Source organism: Channa argus, chromosome 1, assembly GCF_033026475.1.
Source record: "Channa argus isolate prfri chromosome 1, Channa argus male v1.0, whole genome shotgun sequence".
Lineage (NCBI taxonomy): Eukaryota > Metazoa > Chordata > Actinopteri > Anabantiformes > Channidae > Channa > Channa argus.
The window spans coordinates 51,093,928-51,120,334 of NC_090197.1; the positions used below are offsets into that span (position 1 = coordinate 51,093,928).

The 26,407-nt window shown below is 40.2% G+C and overlaps 1 protein-coding gene across 6 annotated transcripts in view; it reads right to left on the minus strand.

The window, feature by feature from the left end:
• Positions 1 to 976: 976 nt before the first annotated feature.
• LOC137098671 (NACHT, LRR and PYD domains-containing protein 12-like) overlaps positions 977 to 26,407 on the minus strand; it is a 38,201-nt gene continuing 12,770 nt past the window's right edge. For 3 of the 6 annotated variants that reach the window (XM_067475163.1, XM_067475182.1, XM_067475173.1), the window contains one exon: positions 24,936 to 26,381. In XM_067475163.1, the coding sequence (XP_067331264.1) occupies positions 26,333 to 26,381 (49 nt within the window). In that variant the 3' untranslated portion in view covers positions 24,936 to 26,332. Of the gene's footprint in view, positions 1,093 to 1,642; positions 1,817 to 3,037; positions 3,212 to 4,448; positions 4,626 to 5,655; positions 5,830 to 10,600; positions 10,778 to 12,380; positions 14,194 to 14,367; positions 14,448 to 14,666; positions 14,772 to 15,702; positions 15,803 to 17,116; positions 17,176 to 18,335; positions 18,446 to 24,935; positions 26,382 to 26,407 lie in introns of those variants that run through there. The other 3 variants (XM_067475205.1, XM_067475198.1, XM_067475191.1) reach the window with 3 other exon arrangements.

A 26,407-nucleotide genomic window follows, 5' to 3' on the forward strand; every position in this document is an offset into this window, starting at 1 on the left:
GATTTGGTTTAACAAATTTCATTCTATAAACAAATGTTGTAAAGTGCAAAACCTGCCATCATCTCCTGTGTTAATGACATTTCAGCAGGTACAAATCAGACACGAATGATCATATTTGTCCCCACTGGGTGAAGCTCTGTTCATTCAGGATGCTGAAGGTGAGAAGAGAGTTTTTCCTTAAAATGGCTTTTTTCTCAGTTGTATCATATGAGCATTTATGGGAACATGTCCATTTGTAAATACCACTAGTGGAGGACATATTTAATGACTCCACTCACTGTAAGATATGTTAGATTTATTTGTTTGCAGAACTGCTCCAAGGTCAGTTATTGTCTAACAGCAGATCACCCCACACTGTAGTGACCCAGATTCACTTCATGCTCACAGGTGCTTATCAAAGTGCTGAAAAGGGAAAAACACATCCTGGAAACACTTGATGTGTCTAAGACCAGATAATGTCATTTTTAACATTAATAACAAAAAACAGATATAATTGGTTTCCAGTCAGTTGAGAGACTTTACTGATTATAAAAAATCATTTATTATCAGCTATTTATCTGTTAATAATTTAAAGATAATGAGAAACTGTCTATTGTTGCTAAAAACCAGGAGTTCAGAGAGAAACATTACACTATTTTACTTTAATACTCCATCACTTAAACAGAAACATGAATGTAAGATCTGAAGGAATCAAACAAGACAAAGTCAAATCCAGGTGGAGGTGGAGGAGGTGGTTGAGTGTGGAGCAGAAGGAGTGGAGGAGTCTCAGTGTGTCTGCAGAGACTGTGTAGAAGGACAGAGCAGCAGCAGAGCAGATCCACTGCTGATCCTCTGTCAGATCCAGAGGAACACACAGGGATGATGGTGGACTTGACATTGTGTCTGACAGTGGAGCTGTTCTCAGAGCAGTTCAGACTGCAGCACTGAGAGTCATCTCCACTTCTTCTGATTCCTCTGTCAGTCACTGCTGGATGAAGCTCTCCTCTCCACTCTACCTCCCAGTAACATGGTCCAGTCAGAGCCTCTCTGCACACAACATGCTGCTGCTGCAACATCTGCATCATCAGGACACAGAGAGATCATCACTTCCACCTGTGGAGAGAATGAGAGAGAACAGAGGAGATCAGTGATGTTTCCAGAGACTCACTTCATCATCTGTCAGTCAGCAGAGGTTCTGGTCTGTACAAAGACCACATGGTTACTAAATGTAACCATGGTTCTTTGATTTGCAGGGTTCAGTCAGACTGATCTTAGAGCTGTGACAAAGATGAAACTGATCAATAGTTTAGTGTTGAAATCAGATCAGATTTGATGAATGAGGACCACTGTCTCTATACATGTTGTGAGGCTGTCAGCTGGAATCCAGCTTTATTTCCTGTCCACATGAAGACAACAACAACAGACGTCTTCACATTAACTCAAACACATGATCACAAGCTTCTGGCTGTCTGTTCTCTCTGTGTCTGTCTTTCTGTCCAATCCTGAAGCCTGTCCCCATTGTCCTCTCACAGATTCACTGAGGAAAGCAGCCACTGAGAAGGTTGGAGCGTTACAGGAAATACTGGATCTTTGCTTTGATACTAACTGGGTTCAGTACAATACTGCTGAAAGCAGCATGGACTGACTCCAACCCTCTACTGACCTCAGAGTCTCCAGTCTACAGTGTGGACTCTCCACAAGATCAGACAGAAGCTTCACTGCCGAATCCTGCAGGTTGTTGTAGCTCAGGTCCAGTTCTCTCAGATGGGAGGGGTTGGACTTCACAGCTGAGACCAGAGAATCACAGCTGATCTCTGACAAACTGCAGTCACTCAATCTGAATAAAGAATCAAAGATGTAGATCAAATCATTAGTAATCAATCAGATTTGTCCTAATCAATGGTGTTTTCTCTAAAATGAGCAAAACTAAAAACTATTTTACTACTAAACTATTCAGAACAAAAACTATTTGAATCCCAAATTACAGATGATTTCATGAAAACTTTGGAAAATGTTCAGCAGAAATGTGAAATAGAAACAATTTCCACTTCATGGACTGAAACATGGAAAAACAACAGTTTGGTTCTTTAAACATTTTGCAACACAATTAACAAGAAAATTCACCTCTGTGAAAAAATACAACTGTTTTTATATGAACATCAATGATTACAGCTCACTGATATGAATTAAATCCAAATAATATTGTTTTGTTAAGTTTATTTCAGTTTATTCTTGTGATAAATCTGAATTTAAATTCAAAGATGAACTCAACATTCTTTACAATGTATTGAGAAACATTAGTGAGAAATATGAATATTAATTTGACAGAAAAATGACACATGACTAAAAATAATTAGATGCAACAAAACCCAATATTTGTCTGACATTCCCCAAAATGTATTGATCATCTTTGGATTATCCAGGACTCTGCAGCCAAAGGTCTCATCCAATCTAAAACATGTGAACACGTTACTTCATCATGTTCAGTTGGAAATTCTTTTGGAAGTATTCAAAGCTCTGCATGGCCTTGCTCCTGCATAACTGGCCAATTTGAGCCTTTATGATGTTGCCTCCCTCATGCTGTGATCTACTTCAGCTGCTGAAGTTCAACTCAGAACCAGAACTGAGACTCTGGACTGAACTTCCCTTTCACATTCACCAACACAGTTTCATTGCAGAGTTAAACATGTGTCTCTTTAAGGTTGCAGATCCATTATAATGCAGCTTTTCACTGACTGCAAATTGATTTTAATAAGGATTTTATTGCTGTTCTAAACAGAGTTTGATTTTATTACTGTTACATTTTTTAAAAAGGTTTCTTTGTATTTGGTTTAGTTTGGTATTATTGTCTTAAATAAATGTAGGTTTATTATTAATACGTTCACCTGAAACTGTAGAAAAAAATGTCCCCATTCTCCTCTCACAGCTTCACTGAGGAAAGCAGCCACTGAGAAGGTTGGAGCTTTACAGGAAATAACTGGATCTTTGCTTTGATACTAACTGGGTTTAGTACAATACTGCTGAAAGCAGCATGGACTGACTCCAACCCTCTACTGACCTCAGAGTCTCCAGTCTACAGTGTGGACTCTCCAGAAAACCACACAGCAGCTTCACTCCTGAATCCTGCAGGTTGTTGAAGCTTAGCTCCAGTTCTCTCAGATGGGAGGGGTTGGACTTCAGAGCTGAGACCAGAGAATCACAGCTGATCTCTGACAAACGGCAGCGACTCAATCTGAATAAAGAAGCAAAGATGAAGATCAAATCATTAGTAATCAATCAGATGTGTCCTAATAAATGGTGTTTTCTCTAAAATGAGCAAAACTAAAAACTATTTTACTACTAAACTATTCAGAACAAAAACTATTTGAATCCCAAATTACAGATGATTTCATGAAAACTTTGGAAAATGTTCAGCAGAAATGTGAAACAAAAACAATTTTCACTTCATGGACTGAAACATGGAAAAAGAACTGTTTGGTGGTTTAAAATTTTTTCAATTCATTTAACAACAAAATTCACCTCTGTGAAAAAATACAACTGTTTTTATATGATCATCAATGATTAAATCTCACTTATATGAATTAAATCCAAAGAATATTGTTTTGTTAAGTTTATTTCAGTTTATTCTTGTGATAAATCTGAATTTAAATTCAAAGATGAACTCAACATTCTTTACAATGTATTGAGAAACATTAGTGAGAAATATGAGCATTTGAGATCTGAAGGTTTAATTTGACAGAAAAATGACACATGACTAAAAATATTTAAATGCAACAAAACCCAATATTTGTCTGACATTCCCCAAAATGTATTGATCATCTTTGGATTATCCAGGACTCTGCAGCCAAAGGTCTCATCCAATCTAAAACATGTGAACACGTTACTTCATCATGTTCAGTTGGAAATTCTTTTGGAAGTATTCAAAGCTCTGCATGGCCTTGCTCCTGCATAACTGGCCAATTTAAGTCTTTATGATGTTGCCTCCCTCATGCTGTGATCTACTTCAGCTGCTGAAGTTCAACTCAGAACCAGAACTGAGACTCTGGACTGAACTTCCCTTTCACATTCACCAACACAGTTTCATTGCAGAGTTAAACGTGTGTCTCTTTAAGGTTGCAGATCCATTATAATGCAGCTTTTCACTGACTGTAAATTGATTTTAATAAGGATTTTATTGCTGTTCTAAAAAGAGTTTGATTTTATTACTTTTACATTTTTAAAAAAAGTTTCTTTGTATTTGGTTTAGTTTTATTATTATTGTCTTAAATAAATGTAGGTTTATTATTAATACATTCACCTGAAACTGTAGAAAAAAATGTTCCCATTCTCTTCTCACAGCTTCACTGAGGAAAGCAGCCACTGAGAAGGTTGGAGCTTTACAGGAAATACTGGATCTTTGCTTTGATACTAACTGGGTTTAGTACAATACTGCTGAAAGCAACATGGACTGACTCCAACCCTCTACTGACCTCAGAGTCTCCAGTCTACAGTGTGGACTCTCCAGAAGATCAGACAGAAGCTTCACTGCTGAATCCTGCATCTTCTTGTTCCAGCTCATGTCCAGTTCTCTCAGATGGGAGGGGTTGGACTTCAGAGCTGAGACCAGAGAATCACAGCTGATCTTTGACAAACTGCAGCTTCTCAATCTGAATAAAGAATCAAATATGTAGGTTTAGAAAACAAAGTTCCTGTTTTAAACCATCAATGTTTTATCATCTGGTCAGAGCTGAGATCAGGATTTTTTGAGGATTCTTTAACAATATATTTCTGTCTGTCTTCTTCTTCATTTGGACAGTCCATGTTGTCTTTGTGAAGACAGAAGCAACAATCTGATCATTAGTGAAATGTTAGAGTCTAAACTCTGCTAAACACAAACTTCAACCTCTTGTCTGCTCTTAATGATCAAACCTTCAAACTAAGGTTTTTCTGTGTCTGTCTTCAAACACTGGACAGAGACAGAGAGTCCTCACACATTTGAAATGTCTCTAAGGTGGATCTCACAGCACAGCTGCTGTCATTCACCTGGATTTGGCTTCATGTGATCAGACAATGTAGTGATTGGAAAAAGATCCAGTTTGTCTCCAGCAACATGTTGGTTGTCCTCAACACACATTTGTCCTCCCTGCTCTCTCATGTGTCTCTCACATGTCTTCACACATGCAAAATATTTCCCATATGATGTAAAGCTGTCAATCATCTCCTGTTGCACTTGATAGTAGCTGTGGAATGTTTGGAGGATTTCTTTCCTTTTCTCTGCACCTTCCAATCCCACTCTGCTGCTCCTCTCTACATTTATTCCACTCAAATCAAACAGGATCAACTGTCTCTGCTTCTTGACACAGTTGGGAGTTGGATGCTTCTTCATTAGCTTCAGTCAACTATTTAGTGCTGTGTGTCCTGTTCTTAACCTGCTGATTCTTCTCTCCTCCTTCTATTTGCTCCAAGCTGATTCTCTGTTGCTGCTTTATACAAGTGTCTTCAATTCTAAGTCTGACAATCAAATGTAATTTTCACATTTTCACATCTGATTTTTCGACACTTTCAAAACTTCCTTTTTACCACTGAACAGTTTGAATGTGATTTGACCTCAGAAACATGAACCTGTCTGTAGTTTAGTGTCACCACAACTTTCACATCATATTAATCTCAGCACACAACTAAAAAATGGTGTCTGACCTCAGAGTCTCCAGTCTACAGTGTGGACTCTCCAGAAAACCACACAGCAGCTTCAGTTCTGAATCCTGCAGGTTGTTGACACTCAGATCCAGTTCTCTCAGATGGGAGGGGTTGGACTTCAGAGCTGAGACCAGAGAATCACAGTGGATCTCTGACAAACTGCATTTCCTCAATCTGAATAAAGAATCAAAGATGTAGATCAAATCAATAGTAATTAATCAGATATGTCCTAATCAATGGTGTTAGAGTGACTTTGTCCTTGTGTTTACATTTACATTTACATTTAGTCATTTAGCAGACGATTTTATCCAAAGCGACTTACAAGTGAGGTACAAGGCAGCAAAAATCTAAGTCAAGGAGAAAACATCAAAACAAAGTCTTATCACAAAAGTGTTCACAGTTCATGAGATGCAAGTGCGAGAAAGAGCAGAAAGAATTTTTTTTTTTTTAAGAGATTTAAGTGCATAGGAAGACGCGCAAGAGTTCTGTTTTCAGCAGTTTTTTGAATATTGGGAGAGATTCAGCTGAGCGTGCAGAGTTTGGTAGCTCGTTCCACCATCGTGGGATCATTCTGTGCGGTGCTGGGACCACCAGACGTCGTTCGTTGGCAGATCGCAGCGGGCGGGAAGGATTGTAGATTTGAATGAGTGGTTTGAGGTAAGTGGGAGCTGTCGAGTTAACCACCCTGTGAGCAAGAGACCGAGCTTTGAACCTCATGCGAGCAGCAACAGGAAGCCAGTGTAGAGATCTAAAAAGTGGTGTGACATGGGTCTTTTTTGACTGATTAAAAATGAGGTGAGCTGCTGCATTTTGGATCATCTGCAAGGGTTTGATTGTGGATATCGGTAACCCCATCAACAAAGGGTTGCAGTAATCGAGACGAGATGTGACCAGCGCCTGTACAATGAGTTGGGTTGTATATTCCGTGATGTAGGGTCTGATCTTCCTGATGTTGTAGAGAGAAAATCTGCTGCCCTAGAGACTGAGGAGATGTGGTCCTTAAAGCTCAGTTGGTCGTCGATGATGACCCCCAGATTTTTGACCGATTTAGTGGGGACAATCACTGTAGATCCAATCTTGATGCTGATATTGTGTTGCATCGAAGGTCTGGCTGGGAAGACAAGGACTTCGGTCTTGGAGAGGTTGAGCTGAAGGTGTCTCTCACTCATCCAAGCTGAGATGTCTGAGAGACAGGCAGAAATGCGCGATGAGACAGTGGAGTCTTCCGGTGGAAAGGACAGGAAGAGCTGTGTGTCATCAGCGTAGCAGTGATAGGAAAGACCATGTGAGTGAATGATGGCCCCTAGGGATGAAGTATAGATAGAAAAGAGGAGAGGACCAAGAACTGAGCCCTGCGGCACACCGGTAGACAGGCTATGAGAGTTAGAAAGATGCCTCCGCCAGGATACCTTGAAGGTTCGTCCCGATAGGTAAGAACGAAGCCAGACTAGAGCTGATCCAGAGATGCCCAAGTCGGAGAGTGTAGACAAGAGGATCTGATGGTTCACAGTGTCAAAGGCTGATGATAGATCAAGTAGAATTAAGACAGATGATTGACCTGTGGCTTTTGCAGCTCGAAGATATTCCACAACAGTCAGGAGTGCCGTTTCTGTGGAGTGACCCCTCTTGAAACCAGACTGTTTGACATCGAGGAGGTTGTTCTTGGAAAGGAAGTCTGAGAGTTGGTTGAAGACTGCTCGTTCAATTGTCTTGGCCAGAAAAGGAAGGAGGGAGACAGGTCTGTAGTTCTCCACTACAGAGGGATCAAGAGAAGGCTTCTTGAGCAGTGGGGTAATCAAGGCCTGCTTGAAAGAGGTTGGAAAAGTCCCTGTTTTGAGAGATGTGTTGATGACTTGTGTAATAGCTGGCATTAGTGCAGGTGCAACTGCTTGAAGAAGAGTGGAAGGGATTGGATCCAGAGTGCAGGTGGTCTGATGATTAGAGAGGAGGAGGGTGGATACGTCATCCTCAGTCAGAATTGCAAATGATGGGAGCAATGCAGTGTTGGAAGAGGTTAGATGGATGTCATCATCTGGTGGAGAGAACTGTGAGCTGATGGCTGCCACCTTATTGGTAAAAAAGTCAAGGCAAAGTTGTCAGCAGTGAGAGAGGTAGATGGCGGAGGTGAAGGTGGGTAGATGAGTGATTTGAAAGTGGAGAACAGCTTTCTGGTGTCCGAGGTGTTGCTGAGCTTCTCCTGGTAGTAATTGATCTTAGCCCTGGTGACACTGTGAGAAAAAGGTCCAAGCAGATTCTGATAATCAGCAAGGGCAGATGGAGTGTTGGATTTGCGCCACTTCCTCTCAGCACTCCTGAGCGTGGTGCATTGTTCACGGATCCCGTCAGTGAGCCACGGATTAGAAGGTGAGAGCCGAGCGGACTCGTCTGTGTCTGTGACTGCATCTGAATCGCGGATGGAGAGGTCCTGGCAGAGACCAGCGAGGAGAATCGATCCGGGTTGAGAGACCTGAGGTTGCGCCAGAATGTTACAAGTGTGGGGGGAGATTGCGAAGGTCTAGGGATAAAGACTGTGAGTTGAATGAAGAAATGATCCGATACATGCAGAGGAGTGACCAAGATGTTGTCTGTGGTGCAGTTCCGGGTGAGGATGAGGTTGTTGCCAGCTTTGTGGGTCGGAGGAGTGGAGACCAGACTCAGGTCAAATGTGTTTAGAAGAGCAAACACATCAGCAGCATGTGGTTTGTCCAGGTGAATGTTCAGGTCTCCCATGACGATGAGAGGAGTGGCATCTTCCGGGAAGTGGGACAGCAACATGTCCAGTTCACCGCAGAAGTTCCCCAGCTGGCCCGGTGGTCGGTATATCACAGTCACCTGGACTGCAATCGGTGCTGTGATCCTAACTGCATGATATTCCAGAGAACACAGATTGCTGAGTGGTGCTGTCGAGGAAAACTTCCAGGTGTCATTGATGAGAAGTCCAGTCCCACCCCCCGGCCTGATGAGCGAGGAGTGTGAGAGAATGAAAAATTGGCGGAGAGTAAGTGCAAGCAGGTGAACAGCTGACTGTGTAGCAAAAGCTGGAATGAAGTCGGCCTTGTTCACTGCAGACTGGCAGTTCCACAGGGCAAGAGAAAAAAAGGCTGGTGACAAAGTGGTCTGGGTGAGAGTGCGCAGGTGAGAAACATGTCTTCCCCTAGTAGGACGCCATGTCCTGCGTCTGCGGAGGAGAACAGGGATCTGCTGAAAACACATAGTATAACAAAGAAAAAGGCTTTCTGGAGTAGAAAGGATTAATGTGAAGCAAAGTAGAGAAAAGAAGTAGAAGAAGTTTGAAATAAACTACCTAGTGTCGTCGCTCGGTATACTCGCTTGTGTTATTGTGGATCATCAGAATGTCAGACTTCTACAGACATCATCCAAATGTCAGCACAACATTCATACACCTATTCATGTCAGCACTGATTCAGAACATGACATTTATAACATATTATAAAATCAGACATGTTTATTCAAAAGACTGAATCTTGAAAGTTTTCTTTAGAATTTCATAAATGACCAGTATTGTGAAATAAATGACCACACTGAGTTCAGCTTCCTCTGAAAGTCAGATGGATGTTCTCTTCTCTGATCCTAAATGGAACCTAGCACCTTTCTATACAAACATGTCTGCAGGGTCAGATTTCTGCTCCTGGTTACTGGTTGTGTCTCTACACAAAGTGACATCATTGTCTGACAGGAAGCATCATGCACAGGTTGATGGAGATAAATCAGACACCACTAAAGATATGAAGAGTTCATTTGCATATTTTTGGAGGGATTTGACCTGAGGAAATATCAAACTGATGTTTATTAAATTAATTTCTTTGTTTTTGATTTCAACAGTAGATAAGTATGCTACTGACTTTCCAGACTCTCTTCAATTTTAGTTATTAAATATCTTTTAACATAAACCAGCAACTAAATTGTGAAACATTACAACAAAATCCACCTTTAACTGGTTCATTGCAAGGTCAAACCGATCAAACCACCAAAATCCTGATCATGTCCTCAGCAGTAGAATTTAAAGAGCTGCTACAAAGGTTCACTGTAGCTCTGATTCATACTGAGACGACATTCAGCCTTTGGTTTTTCTCAACAACACTAACAAAACTATTTGACAGTTATTTCTAGAAAAGTTGGGACTTTTTCCAAACTGCAATTAAAAACTCCAATCTGTGATTTGTTCATTCACTTGAACTTTGGTTTATCTGACAAAAGGACAAAGAAAAGATTTTTCACTGTATTTTGTAAATTGAAGCTCATTGAGAAAAGACAAAATAAGAGTGAAAAGTGAAGAAAAGTCAGATGGTTGTGGATGATTCCAGAATGAGGAGCTTCATTGGTAACAGGTGAGGGGATCAGGATTGGCTCAAAGGCTCAGTCTCTACAATCAAACATGGCTCGTGGCTCAGCACTTTGACAATTCTGTCATCAAGTTGAAAGAAGAAGTTTGCAAAGAACTGAGCTCTTTCACCATCTCCACAACATCACAGTGGGAAAAGATTCAGTGCATAAAGGCCACAGGCAGAAACCACTGTTGAATGTGTGGAACCTTCCAGCTGTCAGGCAGACAAATGTCAGAGAAAGAAAGTTTCATCTTCACACTTTTCACTCTTTAACACTTGAGAAAAACTCGGCTTTCCTTAAGTTCATGGTCCACTACTAGTGCAGACAAGGTACTAGTCCAAGGCCCAATCAGACTGTCAGCCTGTTCCTCCTCAGCACCACTTTCCTTCAAGTACAGTCTGCAAACATGGAGACATCTCCCATCAGCCAGTCTGGACTTATTTCACTTCTCTATGTGGACTCAACTTAAAGTCCCACATAGTGTTGAGGGATTTGACCTGAGGAAATGGTTTTCACATTTGTGCTCAGACAAACGTAGAAACTAATGAACCAAACGAAACCTGAACATTCACTTATGGATTTAAGATGGAAAACTGACCTCAGAGTCTCCAGGAGACAGTTTGGATTCTTCAGTCCAGAACAAATCAGCTTCACTCCTGAATCCTGTAGGTCCCAGTTTCCACTCAGGTCCAGTTCTCTCATATGGGAGGGGCTGGACTTCAGAGCTGAGGCCACAACTTCACAGTGAGTCTCTGAGAGTCCACAGCCAGAAAGTCTGTGATCGGAGATAATGAGAAATAATATTAATATTTAATTTTTAAGTATAATTTTAGATCTACTATAAAGTTTATATTTTCTCTAATTTGATCACAAAGCAGAATGAGATGGAAGCAGTAGCTAAATGGTCTGAACTTATCTTCTATAAACACACACACACACACACACACACACACAGTCACCCAGGTCCATAAGTATTTGAACAGGGACACAGATTTCATGGTTCTGGCACTTTGTCCCACCACAGTGGATTTGAAGTGAAACCATCAAAATGTGCTTAAAGTGGAGACTGTCAGCTTTCATTTAAGGCTTTGCTCCAAAACATTAGATGAACAGTGGAGGAACTACACACACTTTTATTCACAGACCCCCAATTTTAGTGGCTCACAAATATTAAGAACAAGTTCAACTGTCTGTTTTAATATTTGTTCCAAATCTTTCCGAGTCAAAAACTCGCTGAAGTCTGGAACCATGAACATCACAAGATGCCGGGTTTCTTCCCTGGTGATGCTCTGCCAGACCTTTACTGCAGCTCTCTTCACTTCAGCTTGGTTTTGGGGGCTTTGCCTTCAGTTTGGCCTTCAGCAGGTCAAATCCAAGTTTAACTGGATTCAGGTCAGATGACTGACTTGGCCATTGAACAACATTCAACTGTGGAGCCTTGAAAAAGTCTTGGGTGTCTTTCACAGTGTGCTTTGAGTCACTGTCCATCTACACTGTGAAACTCTGAGCTTTTAGCTCAATGTGAGCAGATAATAAAGCCCTAAACACGTGAGAATTCATCCTGCTGCATCATCAGTACAAACCAGAGAAAGAGTTCCTTTCCAACAGTTCTACAAACACCATTTCTTCATCAAGTGACAACAGATTCTGATCTGTTCCTTTAATGAATCAGCCGACACTTCCAACATGTGCTCAGTTGATCCAAATAAAGTCCATCTGTAAATCTGATCCAACATTTTCTACCACACAACACAGCATCATGTCAGCAGCCTGCAGCCCAGCTCCTCATGACCAGTTAACGTCCACCATGATCCCAGGTTAGAACAGTCTTATCTCAGTAAGCTGTGTGACAATTTACCACTGGTTCTGTTTCTCTAGTGCTTTTATACAAGTTATTATTCATTTTGCAAACAAAAGCTGCTGCTAAAGTTAAATATGTTAAATATGTTGCTGCCAGTTTGTCTGAAGGAAAAGTTGAAAATACACATCTTATTTGATAAATGGTTGTAGTTTTTTAAACATGTGAAGGAGACGTTTGTCTTTTACCACAATGCAGCTGTGAATTTGGTTTTTCCTTGAAAAATCAGTTTGTGTAACAGTTTAAATTATTTTGTCACTGTACAACAAGGACTGTAGTTGTGCTAAAGTGTCTCCATTAGTGCTGAGCTGAGCTGCTGCTGCCACCAAGAAGACTGAGGCTGAGTGTGTATATATATAAAACATGATACCATCAAATGAAAGATGAAATGCTGAACCTTCTTCTGTGATCTTTTCATCTTAAACCAAAATATCTTTAGTTTACAGATCAGATCAATATGACTTGTTGTTCCAACATCTATTTATGTGTGTTAAGTGTGATTGATCACATCTGGACTTACTGAGCCTTTCTGCAGTTCCTCACAGCTGGGATCAGTCTCTGTCGTCCCTCCTCTGATGTGTTGTACTTCTTCAGGTCCAACTCATCCAGAACCTCCTCTGACAGCTGCAGCATGTAGGCCAGCGCTGAGCAGTGGATCACAGAGAGTTCCTTCTCTGATCTGTTCTCTGACTTCAAGAACTCTTGGATCTCCTGATGTACTGAGTGGTCCTTCATCTCCATCAGACAGTGGAATATGTTGATGCTTCTGTCAGGAGAGATTTTATAACTGTTCATCTCTTTCAGGTTGCTGATGACTCTCTGGAGGATTTCTGGACTGTTCTCTGTCTGACCCAGCAGACCTCCTAGGAGTCTCTGGTTGGTCTCCAGATAGAGGCCATGAAGGAAGCGGACAAACAGGTCCAGGTGACCATTTTGACTTTGGAGGGATTTCTGCATGGCTGAATTCAGGAAAACCTCAAGAGATGGGTTTTGAGTTGAGTATTTCTTCCCCAGGAAGTCCTCCAGTACCTCTGTCTCCCTGTTGGTGTAACAGTGGAAGAAGTAAACTGCAGCCAGAAACTCCTGAATGCTCAGATGAACAAAGCAGTAGACTGTTTTCTGGAAGATCACACTCTCTCTTTTGAAGATCTCTGTACAAACTCCTGAGTACACCAAGGCCTCTGTGACATCAAGACCACACTGCTCCAGGTCGTCTTGGTAGAACATGATGTTTCCTTTCTTCAGATGTTCAAACGCCAGCCTCCCCAGCTTCACAAGAACGTCCCTGTCAGCCTCCGTCAGCTCCTGTGGACTGGTCTCATGTCCCTCATCATACTTGTTCTTCTTCCTCTTGGTCTGAACCAGTAGGAAGTGTGAGTACATGTCAGTCAGGGTCTTGGGCAGCTCTCCTCTCTGCTCTGTAGTCAACATGTGCTCCAGAACTGTAGCAGTGATCCAGCAGAAGACTGGGATGTGACACATGACGTGGAGGCTCCTGGATGTCTTGATGTTGGAGATGATTCTGCTGGACAGCTCTTCATCACTGAACCTCCTCCTGAAGTACTCCTCCTTCTGGGCATCAGTGAAGCCTCGTACTTCTGTTACCCTGTCGACACATGTAGGAGGGATCTGATTGGCTGCTGCAGGTCTGGAAGTTATCCAGACCAGAGCCGAGGGAAGCAGATTCCCCTTGATGAGGTTTGTCAACAGCACGTCGACTGATGACTTCTGTGTGACATCAGACACAACCTCACTGTTGTTGAAATCCAGTGAACGTCTGCTTTCATCCAGGCCGTCAAAGATGAACAAAAGTTTACAGACAGCCAGCTGCTCTGCTGTGACCTTCTGTAATGTTGGATGGAAAACATGGAGCAGCGTGAGAAGACTGTACTGCTCATCTTTGATCAAGTTCAGCTCCCTGAATGAAAGCAGAACCAGCACACTGACATCTTGGTTTTCCAAGCCCTCTGCCCAGTCCAGACTGAACTTCTGCACCGAGAAGGTTTTTCCAACACCAGCGACACCGTTGGTCAGAACCACTCTGATGTGTCTCTGTTGCTCAGGTAAGACTTTAAAGATGTCGTGGACCTTGATTGGAGTGACATGGACGGTCTTCATCTTGGAAGCTGTCTCAAGCTGCCTCACCTCATGTTGGGTATTAACCTCTTCACTCTGTCCCTCTGTGATGTAGAGCTCAGTGTAGATCCTGTTGAGGAGGGTTCCACTTCCTGTTTCATCACTTCCTTCAGTCACACATTCACATCTCCTCCTCAGACTGATCTTATGTTCATCTAAAACCTCCTGCAGACCAACATCTGCTGAAAGATCAGAAACTACCAATGAAGAAAACACAAAGATGTTTAAGAATTTGTGATTATTATAATATTTAACACAAATGAATGATAATAACAAAATAAATGTTAATGCTGTATAATACGACAAATGTCTGTGTATAAAACAACAAGTCTTGTTTTCAGAAACATCAGCAGACAGATGTTCAGTCTTACTTTGTACAGAGCTGCTCTGACTGTCTGTCTGCAGTCCAGGTCTTGTTCTGGATCTTTCTCCAAACTGCTTTTTCTTCTCTCTGTGAAAACATTTCTTTATAACTAACTAATCAGTAGATTTCTGTTTTTTTCTTTTTTTACTACAGAAACACCATCAGTAGTTTGTGGAAATAAAACCCAGACTAAGATCCATCTTAGTCTGAACCAGTATCTGCACTAATAGTTCTGCATCATGAATATAAATCATCCTCAGTGAATCATCTTCATCAGGTCAGTTTAAAGTAGAAACTGTCTCTTACTTTGTGTCTGAGGGTCCAGGTTCAGGACTGAAGTCTGGAGGACAATCATTGGACCAGTCACTCTTCATAGACAGATGACTGGATGCTGAAGACTCTGGTTTCTGTCTGTGGAAACAAAATTGTTTTTATCAATAACACTTGTAATAAACAGACATAAACACAAGACATTATCAGAGCTTTAGAATATAAAACGATTATGTGTTTTTCTCCATCAATAACCTGTTTTCAGAAAAGTTGAGATGTTGTAAAACGTAAATACAATCACGACGAAATAATTTCCAAATAATTTAAAACCTATATTTGTGAAGGCAGCAGTGGTGGAGCGGTTAATGCTGTTGCTTCACAGCTAGAAGGTCCTTGGATCAAATCCCTGACCAGCTGCAGTCTCTCTGTGTGGAGTTTGCATGTTGTCCCTGTTTTTGTGCGAGTTTCCTCCCACAGTCCAAAGACATGCATGTTAGGGAAATTGTCCCTAGGTGTCTGTCTGTGTATGTCTCTCTGTATTGGCCCTGAGACAGACTGGAGACCTGTCCAGGGTGGATAAGTGGTTGCAGATAATGGATGGATGCTAATTGTGAATTTGACACCAAAAACCTAAAGACGCGTCTCTTTGTTTGTCCTACATGTGTCATGTTCTTTTATGTGACTGTCACAGGTTTGTCTTCACAGTTCACTTTGTTACATGTGACAGTGGTTTACAGCTCACACACTGCACTGAATCTGCACAGTCAACGGCTCAAACACAGATAAACATTTTGATTATCACAGTTTAATTAGGTCATAACTTTTTTTTAAACAGGGACTGAAAGTTAACTTGCTATAAAACTCTATATACACAGCATCAGTTACTTAATAAACTAATAATATATCATAAATACACAGTAACTTACACCTCAAACTGTGGGAAATTTATTTTCCAGTAAAGTTTATTCTGTGTCCACAGACAATGTCAAACACGACTTACCTCCTACAGCCCAACATGAGACTAAACTAGATTCTCTGACAGTGAAATAATAAATAATAATACAAAACTTACGATGTGTTACCCATGTTCCTCCATCCACAGCATCAATCAGTCTTCTGGTTGAACGTGTTCAGAATAAAAGCACTTCCTCTATTAAGTTCATTTACTTTATCTAAATACAAAAGTGGAAAAGTTCTGTTAGACATTTAACGATAAATTGTCGATCATCTTAACGTCTACAACCACACAACAAACAGGTAAATAGACTCACTGATCAGTTTCACCAGGTAAATGAAGTCCTACTGTAGCATACAGTGTCTTTATGAAGATCAGTTTCAGTTTTTGATGATAATTCTCAAAAATGCTTTAATTTAATTCCATCTTAATTATAGGGAACATAATTAAAGGTGGTTATATTCTGAGGTTTTCCTAATATTAGACTAAAAATAGAGACACATCTGAAACTCAAACAGAATGGAACCATAATTAAAGATGGAAAAACAGAAGAGCTAAGAGATTTTTGATTACTTTTAAAGTATTTGAATTTTTGTTTAGTTTGTACTGTGATTCTCCTTTTTCTGCTGAGTTTTAATTTGCATTAGTTGGAGCCTTGTTGATTTATTCAGCACTTTGCAAAAACCCTGTGAATTTAATTAAAAGTAAGAATAACAAAAACTGTGGCCCAAGTTAAAGTTTTCCATTTACATTTTTTTGATTTGAATAAAAGTACAATAATATTGTAGCAGTATTAAGAGTTGCAGTAGTGCAGTAATATTGATGTGTTGCAGTATTATACCAAAACTGATACAAGTAAAGTCCAGAAGTATTGTACTTTAAGCAGTGAGAGTAGACGTGGTCACTTCAGATGCTGGAGACTATTCAGCAGTGATCAAGCAGCAAATCACGAACATAAGCAGGAGTCTGATCATCAGAAAACAAATCAGTCCTAAAATTTACAGGTCAAAACGACCCCAAAACGTGGGTTTGGGGATGTTGTACGAAGACACAACTGTCACATCCTCTGAGTTCAACTCCAGAATCTTGTGTGTTGTTGTTCAGGCAATAAAAAAACACTTTGGTTAAAGTTAGAGAAGGACAGTGGTTAAAGGCTAATGAACAAATTGTGAATAAAAGGTAAAATTGTTCTCTTGTAAAGTGGAAAACAACATGTCTCTAACTTTGACCAAGTGCTGACAGAGTGTAATTTTATTAACACTATAATCACAAAAACCTCAAATATACAAAATACAAAAATACAAAAAACACTGTGGAAAACTTTACAGATACAGTTTGGTGCTCTGACAGGACTTTGCTTTGATGTTTTCTCCTTGACTTAGATTTTTGCTGCCTTGTACCTCACTTGTAAGTCGCTTTGGACAAAAGCGTCTGACAAATGACTAAATGTAAATGTAAATGTAAATGGTGCAAACATGTCTTTCCTGTGTGTGTTGTGTCCTCTACTGTCCACAAGGACAAACTGACTCACCCTGTCTCAGTCTTCACTTTTCCTCCTTCTGCTCTATTCAATGTAAACAGAGGCTGAACTCACAGACTCAACACCTTCAGTGTTTCCCTCCCTGTTCTCATGTACCTGGATCACATGCTTAGTGTAGCTCCGTCCCCTCCCCACTTACACCTGTGTGTGTTTATGAGCGTCTGTCTTAGTTTGAACAGGTTGAACTAAAGATGTTAATCAGCAGAAATGTGCTTGTTCATTTTCAGCAGCTTGTCTGTTCCCTCTTTTCCATCTCACCATCCTGACAAGTTCTCTGTACAGTCACAGCTGCTTTAAATGATTCTTTAGTTCCACACTGAACACTTTGTTTTTAGTGTTGGAGACAGAAACTTCGGCTGCAGACTCACTTACTTTTTTACAAACACTGAAGTTGATCAAACTGTTTGTTCTGCCTTTGAAAAGACAACATGGAAGTTCAAATTAATAGTAAGAGGAAGAAATATATTGTTTAACAATTATAAAAGAAAATCATGATGTTAAATCTTAGTGAATAAAAAAATGTGTTTGATATTTCACCCAGAATGAAGCAATAAACTGTAATAAACTGTACCATCAGATCAGTCATGGGGCAAAGTTCTGTTACTTCTCATAAAATATTTGTGTTAATACTTGTGTACTTTGACCTAAGTGGAAGTTTTACTTTCAGTTTACGATTTCTACAGAGCCACTTAAGAAAAGGTTTCGAGTTCTTCTTCTACCACTGCTGATACCAAACACATGTACAGTAATAAGACTCTGACCTAAAGACCCATGTGGAGATTCAACATCATCAGTAAATGTCAAATCCTGCTCACTTATCAAAGTCCTCTCATCATCACTGTCTCATTATTTATTCTTTCTGGAATAAAAATGAGATTTCACATCTTGTAAGGAGTAAAAATCCCAAATAGTTGCTGATCTATAGACAAAATGACTTTGATGTCCTTCAATGTTCATTCTGTAATTATGATTGTTCAATAAAGCACAAACACTGAGTAGACACATAAAACTAAGAGTAAATCCCACTGGACCTACTGACTGTAAGATCACAAACACAAGTCAGGTTTGAATGTCCTACTTTTCCTCAGTGTCTCTGTACTGATGTTGATTCTGTCTCTACTTTGCAAATGCAAAATGTTAATGTACCAATACACCAACAACATGGAAATGACAGTGGTTATTAAAAAGGAGTTAGTAGAAGTTCTCTTACTTATTCATTTGTAGGTTTTTCACCAGACCAACAAGGCTTCATAGACAGCTGGATCCTGCAGACTGTGCTGTGTCTTCATCTTCCTTCCTCTGGACTTCAGTCAGTCTGAGAGGTAAATGATTAATATGACTGTGAACTGTGGACACAGGGATTATGACCAAGACGTCAGGTTGTAAATACAAAACAGGAGGAGCATGACCTTAGGATCTTCAGTAACTGTCCCACAAACTCTAAAAGAAATCTGGGGTCATCACTGACACCACACTGAACTTTACTGACCACATCTCCTCCATCTCTCAGCAGCAGATTTAGTCTCTACACATCAGAAAGATCAGACCCCACATTTCTGCCTTCCTGAACTCCCTCATCCAGGTCTACAATCCCTCTCTCTAACTGAACAAACAGCATCTGGTGGTTCCTTCCTCACAAAGCAAAAGATCCCAACCTAATTTCTTCAGTGCAGTGGTCCCACGATGGTGGAACAAGCTTCTAAACTCTGCACAAACAGCAAACACTATGTAAACTATGTTACATGAAGGTATAAATTCATGTAAATGTGACAGTGGTGATCACACAGATCAGTAGTTTAAAATGTTCATGACGTCTCATGATTTGAAGATGTTGCTATTGAAATGATTGTGTGCAGATGAGACAGAAACACACTGTTTTCTGTTGGAGTCTCATCTCATTGTGGATGCAGCAGCTCCGCCTGCTGTCCAAAGCTACTAACTAACAGCTGAAGTGTTTAAATCCCATCTCAGACATCCTTCATGTTCACTGCTGTGTGTGTCTTGTTGTTGCTGTCTGACACACACTCATGATCCTGCAGCTACAGCTCACTGAAAAAACACTGCTTAACTTTGAAAAAAGGGACAATGAAGCACATTTAAAACAATGAGTAACAAACAATCACTGAATCTGAGCTCAGTCTGGGTTTATTATCCACAATATTAAAACTGAGGACACCTTCAAACTTCAAACAGAACTTGAACACGTTTGTCTTCGTCTCCTTCTGGTCTGCAAATGTCTCAGTGACTTTCTGGTTAAAGTCCGTCTCAATCACTAGTCTCTGTTCCACTGACAACATGGTCCATGTATTGAGTCTGTCCCCGGTCCTGGTGTTTCTCTGGAAAGTTTGAATTCTTTCCCAGGTAAAGAAGAATCTCTCAGCTTCAGCTGTGCTCATGGTGAGGTGATGAGGATCTTTAGCAGAACTTGTCCTGATCAAACCTGTCCTCCTGCAGCAGGGGGACACTGACAAGGTGGTGTCCCTGGTGTGTCCCAGTCTGGAACCACAGACAGAGTCAGAATATAAAAATGACCATTTCACTTCCATCACAGATCAGTAGTTTTACTAAATATTGTGTTTGCAGCCCCAGTTTGACTCTATGACGTCATAAGATTAGAAAGTCATTTCAAATATGAGCGAACGACAGCTGTTTACTGTGCACGGTGTGTTCATGTTACAGCAGGTTGATGAGTTTCCAACATTTAGATAAAGTTCAGAGCCTCCTGAACAAAGACAATGTCTCAAGCTACATGCTGTGATGATTTTAATATGGAGGCTGATATTTGCTGAATAATTTTCACTAAGGTTCAACTGTCAGTGAACAAAAGTTCCTGTCTGAGGTTTGGATTTATTCCATTTGTCTTTTTACAAACGTGTGTTAGGTCTTGTAGCCCTGGAACTTTGAAAGTCTGAAAAGACCAAGAGCGCTGATCATCCGCGATGTCCCAGTTACCAGTTCTGACTTTCCGTCTTCTGGTTTTAAATTACTGACTTTAATTTTGTCCGGTGGACGGACGTGACTCAGCTAATGCTAAACTGAAACCAAACGCTCTCCGTTGTAACCTTGATCCATGACGTCATGACGTTGGGGAAGGTGAGCTGGATGGAGGCTGAAGAGAGGAGGAAGAGGAGGAAGAGGAGGAGGACGACTGGTGTCTGAGGACATGAAGTCTTTTTCTCACAGCATCCAGAGAGGATTTGGTGGCTGGGAGGAAACAAAGAATCATGACAGAGATGAAAAGACATGAGACATGTCCACAGACAGTTTTTACTCAATAATTCTGGCATAACTGAGAGTTTTTTTGTACATTTTTAAACTATTTTTCCAGGCTAAATGAGATTCTTCTAAATTTCTGGAACGCCACTTCCTTTTCTAACTTTCGTGTTGCTTGTTTTAAGCTGCGTGTTTGTGAACTATACCATGGAGATCACCTCTTCCTGTTTACTGCCTTCTTTTTCAGAGGGGCAACACTATCGAGTATTGTACGTAGTGAGGCTGCGGAATTGTCAACTTAAGCATCTGCTATAGTGGAATTTTTCCCTAACTGCTGTATAGTCCGTTATTGTAAATTCAAATGTTATTAGAAAATGGTCAGACAGAAGAGAGTTGTGCGGAAATATTGTTAAATTATCCATTTTAATTCCATATGTAAGAACACGGTCTAGCCTCTTAAGACCCAAGCTCTAATTTAATATGCATTTTTTATTTCTCTTTGCTATTTGGGCTTATTGGAACTTCATAAGTATAAAAACTCAAGGAACTGCATAATTCTGTTCTTTAATGTACCAGATATTGTAGCTATGTAGTATCATAGCATTAGAGCAATCTGAAATAATTTTCATCAAATCTTTATCTATGTACTGTTCAAAATAGTTCAGTGTAAGTGTCCATATACGTGGCCAAGAGGTCTCAGTTAAGTAGAATTAACTACTATGGAAATATAACCCAAAATGTGATGTACACGCATGTGGACGCCAGATCCTAAGGGGTCAATAAAAGGGTTTGACTAAAACAGTGACTGGGTTTATTTACATTAAATCTAATAATGAATTAAACACAATGCTCAGGCAGATACTGTCAGATCATCAAATCATCAACAGGTGTGTTGGTGATTTGTTCTGGCTTTGAAAGTTGTTATTGATTTAACCTCATGTCTGACTCTTTATCTTCACTCTAAACACTGATCTGAGATGTTCAGCAGCCGATTTATGATGATGTCAGTGTCATATTTGACTTGTTCATTTCACCATCATCCAGTCTGTGTGACGTCCTGTGTTTGATAGAATCCATATTCTACATGTTCACATATCTTCAGTCAGGTTTGTCTTTTCTTGTGTAAATGCAGTTTGTCAAGGGTTGGGATTATTTTCCACTCCATCAAGACTCACATTAAGAGCTAATTAGCAATTAGTTTGCACTGGTGTCACTGCTGCTCTGCTCCAGCTGGAGGCGCTGTAGGAGCAACAAGCAGCTCCGGTTGCTGAAGCTTTTTGTGGAAAGAAGCAGATGCAGACAGAGAGAAGAAGCTGCTGTATGACGATGAAACAGGACGTTTGACCGTGTGTGTTGTCCCACAGTATAAAGAGAAGAAAAAGACTGGGTCCCGCTGTGTCCTCAGGCTGCGCTACAGCGTCTATTCACAGGCGCGATCCCACTACTGAGCGGCACGGAGGCTTTGACCTGCTCCGTTTCCGACCTGGGCCGGTGCACCCCTCCTTAGACGACCTGGTGGTCCCGGGCTCCCCCAGGAGCACCATATCGATACCGAACTTAGTGCGGACACCCGCTCGACACAGTCCGCTGCAGCTCAGAGCTCCTGAGCTCCAACGATCCTCCAGCCTCAGCCTCCCAGTAGCTTGGATTACAGGCGCGTGCCACCGCACCCGGCTACCGACGCCGTCCTTCATGGAGGGTTGGAGTTTTACAAAGCTGACGTCATCAGGTGAACACGTCAAGCTGCAGTGCAGAAAGGTGTAGTAGTATCTGAGCAGTTTCCAAAGTGTTAAATCAGTGTTTGAGTAAAGAGAAAAACTTTATCCCTGTAGTAGAAATGTGGAAGAGTGAAGTGGATCATGAGGATTTTTCTAGTCCAGAAACGTCACAGGGTCTGAGCTCCTGGTTTGACTGAGGCAGTGCCGGAGAAACAAACCTGGATCCTGGTGGTTTGCAAAGAAACACTTATTGCAAACAGGCACAGGTCAAGTTTTTAAGAAGTTACTGAGGCATTTTAACAAATCCCTCATCAACATTATGAAGGAAAGTTTATATTTAAGTATAATATTTCCTGTATTTTGTTGTCATAATATTTCACAGTTTTAAATAGGAGATAAGTGTGAAAATTACACACTTATTCTGTACTCGGTAAGGACAGCAGGGACATACACATGCACAGAGGTTGGTGATCAGTCAAGGACAAACTGGGAACTGTTACCTCAGGGTCCTCAACAGGTAAATCGACTCTATGAAGATTTTATTAAAAAGATTTGGCTTAACAAATTTCATTCTATAAACAAATGTTGTAAAGTGCAAAACCTGCCATCATCTCCTGTGTTAATGACATTTCAGCAGGTACAAATCAGACACGAATGATCATATTTGTCCCCACTGGGTGAAGCTCTGTTCATTCAGGAAGCGTAATTTACCCTTATACCTTTTCAGCACTTTGATAAGCACCTGTGAGCATGAAGTGACTCTGGGTCACTACAGTGTGGGATGATCTGCTGTTAGACAATAACTGACCTTGGAGCAGTTCTGCAAACACTTCAAGACAAAACATGGATATGAGACAGATGTTAATCTCTTAATCAGATCTGAGTCTGAGATGAAGTCAGAGAATTTAAGCCAAAGATTCCTGTCATCATTTCCCCAGAGATGCTCCTGGTTTTCTGTTGGTTTCAGTCTGTCCAGACAAATATCTGCTGCTGTGTTAACTTGAGCTTTTTCGATGTGTTGTACAGTAACTATTTCCAAACTATCTGATGTTTGCCAGCTCATATCTATCTAATGCTGCATTAACTACACAAATACTCTGAGTCCTGAACTACTTCATCAAGTTCTCTTTTGGAGGAACTTCAAGATTCTGCAGTCACATTCTAAATCCTGACAGGACAGAAACAGTCACTGAGATCTGTTTGTGTTGCTCTGATATTTACAGCTCACATGAGATTTAAGAAACCAACTCAATTCTTACAGTGAAATCTTTAAACACAGGAATTCAACTGATTAAGCCCCATAAATTGACATATCTATTGATTAACTTGTGGATCTGTCTGACGTCTACATCAGAAGTAATACGAGTGTTCAGTCATTTAAACTTTGCAAACACACACGGCCCTGATTCTTTGTTACATGTGTATGAATGGAAGTGTCACATTATCCATTTTCCCCAATGTGCACAGATTTAATGTCAGAAGGTGATTTACATTGTACAGCAGGATTCACATGGCCCTGATGTTCCTTATGAACAAAGAGGGGATTCAGTGAAGTCTGAGAAATTGACTGCAGGGTTTTTGTATTGGTCTGATCACAGATGTGCACTGTCTGTCTGTCTGAAGGAGAAACTAAACATTTCTATGATGTTTCATATGCTGCTCCTCTTATATTGTCATTAGCTAAATCAGAAGAAGATAATTGGGAAAATGTTCTTCTGTGCATGAGTGGAAGCAGCTCATGGTTGAGTCTTTTAGTTCTGTTTTGCCTGAGAAGAAAACACACACACACACTCTCTTTATGTAGTGGCAGCAACACGTAGTGATAGAGGTGCGAGCAGAGAGGAGAGGGTTAGGATTGGATGAGCCAGTGATTCTTTCAGATTTCACAGTAAAAGAGCATGAAGCTGTCCTTGTTATAGAGTAGGTCTCATAATAAAACACCCTGATGTCACACGGAGCCTTAATGTAACCTGTGACAACCTTTCAATGAAAAAAGGAAAAAAGAAAAAATGATCATGTGATTCATTCATTCATTCATTCATATTTCCAAGAGGGTGATTCAGATTCACTGTTTTCTACTGAGAAAAGTGGGATTTCACATCATTCAAAACATTTTGGCAAAAAAAAAAAAAAAAAATGTTTTTTTGCTGATTGAGGAAGAAAAACGGGAAAAAATCTCATTTGGTTCCTGTTTGTTTTCATAGTGTATAATAAATAACTGACTTAAGGTTCCATCATATGTTTCATATGTTGATGCAAAAAAGTTCTCATGGTGTAAAATATCCTAAAATAATTATTGTTGAATTCAAATAATAACAGTTTATATTCATGGCGGTATTTTTTTTCTAATTTATTGAAGATGTAATAGGCCTAAATCTGCACGGATGTTAATTTTAAATACTCATATTTATCTACTGATGGATAAAAGTCTTGAATGTCAACCATGTTTTATCAATTAAGATTTTTCATTTGACATACAACCTCCCATGAACACGTCCATTCTGTCTGTTTGTTAATACATCTGAATTCTGCATTAACCCTGGGAAAAATGTAATATACAAATAAAATAAAATATATTTTTGAGCTGGTTGTGATAATACCAAAGTTTACTTACAGGCCCAGCAAATGACAATATTCTTTAAAACAAAAGCCACTGATGGAATTACATCAGTTTTTGAGTTGTTGAAGAAAAGCAGTTGTAATTGTGTCTGTGAAACTTTCTCAGCAAAGATACGTGATGGTGGAAAGTGGAGATTTGTACAGGATTTGCAAGTAGTAAAAATGGAAATTCATCCGAGAGCTTCAGAAGTATTAAATCCACAATCAGCTTCCACTAATTTCTCAATTGCTGATTTGGAGAATGTATTTCTATTTGTCCTTATGTTCGCTGACAGCCATTACTTTTTGCTTTTTCCTTAAAAATAATAGCGGTTACCTGGATAAGATTTGGCTTTTGAATTGACTTTTTGAGACGTCCAGGTGATTTTCAGCTGAAATCATTGATGACTTTCTGATGTGCAGCCTGTCTGAGAAAGCCTGCATGTTAGATAAGGTGAACCTACCCAAACATTTAGCAGAAAACTGACTCACATTACAGTTTGTCCTACCTAAAGAAACTTATTTAGGTCATGTGATCACAGCTGAGATCACATAACCAAACAATCTGTTCTAATATCTTTAACCAAGAAACAATGACGTCAAACTGAAAACAATGGATTCACAGTTGCCAAGACAGAAAGGCTCCTTGTCTTTAATATTCTGTAGATATTATTATATTATGCTGTATGACATCTGTTTGGTTAAAGAGCCATGATGGCATGATGATAACCTATTGCTTACTTTTCAGCTAAGCTGGACCCTGTAGATGATGGAATATGATGCCTGCCAGCTGTGACAGTTGCAGAGAAAGCTGTCATGACTCAGACAAACAGTTGGTTAGTTTGATCTAACCAGCAGTAGCCTGAGGGTGGAGAATGTTCTGTCCAGCAACAGAAAGTTATAAAACTAATGATTGTGATGTATGAAGTTTAGAACTGCACTGGAAACTCTGTAGATGTTCTTCTCTCTTCCTGGATGTTGAAACTTCTTTACTTTTTACACTTGAGGTGTCTAAGACCAGAAATTGTCATTTTTAACAGTAATAACAAAAAACAGATATAATTGATTTCCAGTCAGTTGAGAGACTTTACTGATTATAAAAACACATTTATTATCAGCTATTTATCTGTTAATAATATAAAGATAATGAGAAACTGTCTATTGTTGCTAAAAACCAGGAGTTCAGAGAGAAACATTACACTATTTTACTTTAATACTCCATCACTTAAACAGAAATATGAATTTAAGATCTGAAGGAATCAAAAAAGACAAAGTCAAATCCAGGTGGAGGTGGAGGAGGTGGTTGAGTGTGGAGCAGAAGGAGTGGAGGAGTCTCAGTGTGTCTGCAGAGACTGTGTAGAAGGACAGAGCAGCAGCAGAGCAGATCCACTGCTGATCCAGATCCAGAGGATCACACAGGGATGATGGTGGACTTGACATTGTGTCTGACAGTGGAGCTGTTCTCAGAGCAGTTCAGACTGCAGCACTGAGAGTCATCTCCACTTCTTCTGATTCCTCTGTCAGTCACTGCTGGATGAAGCTCTCCTCTCCACTCTACCTCCCAGTAACATGGTCCAGTCAGAGCCTCTCTGCACACAACATGCTGCTGCTGCTGCAACATCTGCATCATCAGGACAAACATTATCCTGGTCATTTAATGACACTTTTACATCAGACATTAATATGATCTGACTCTATTTTGCTGGTCCATTATAGTCGGCTTCCACCTGTAGAGAGAATGAGACAGAACAGA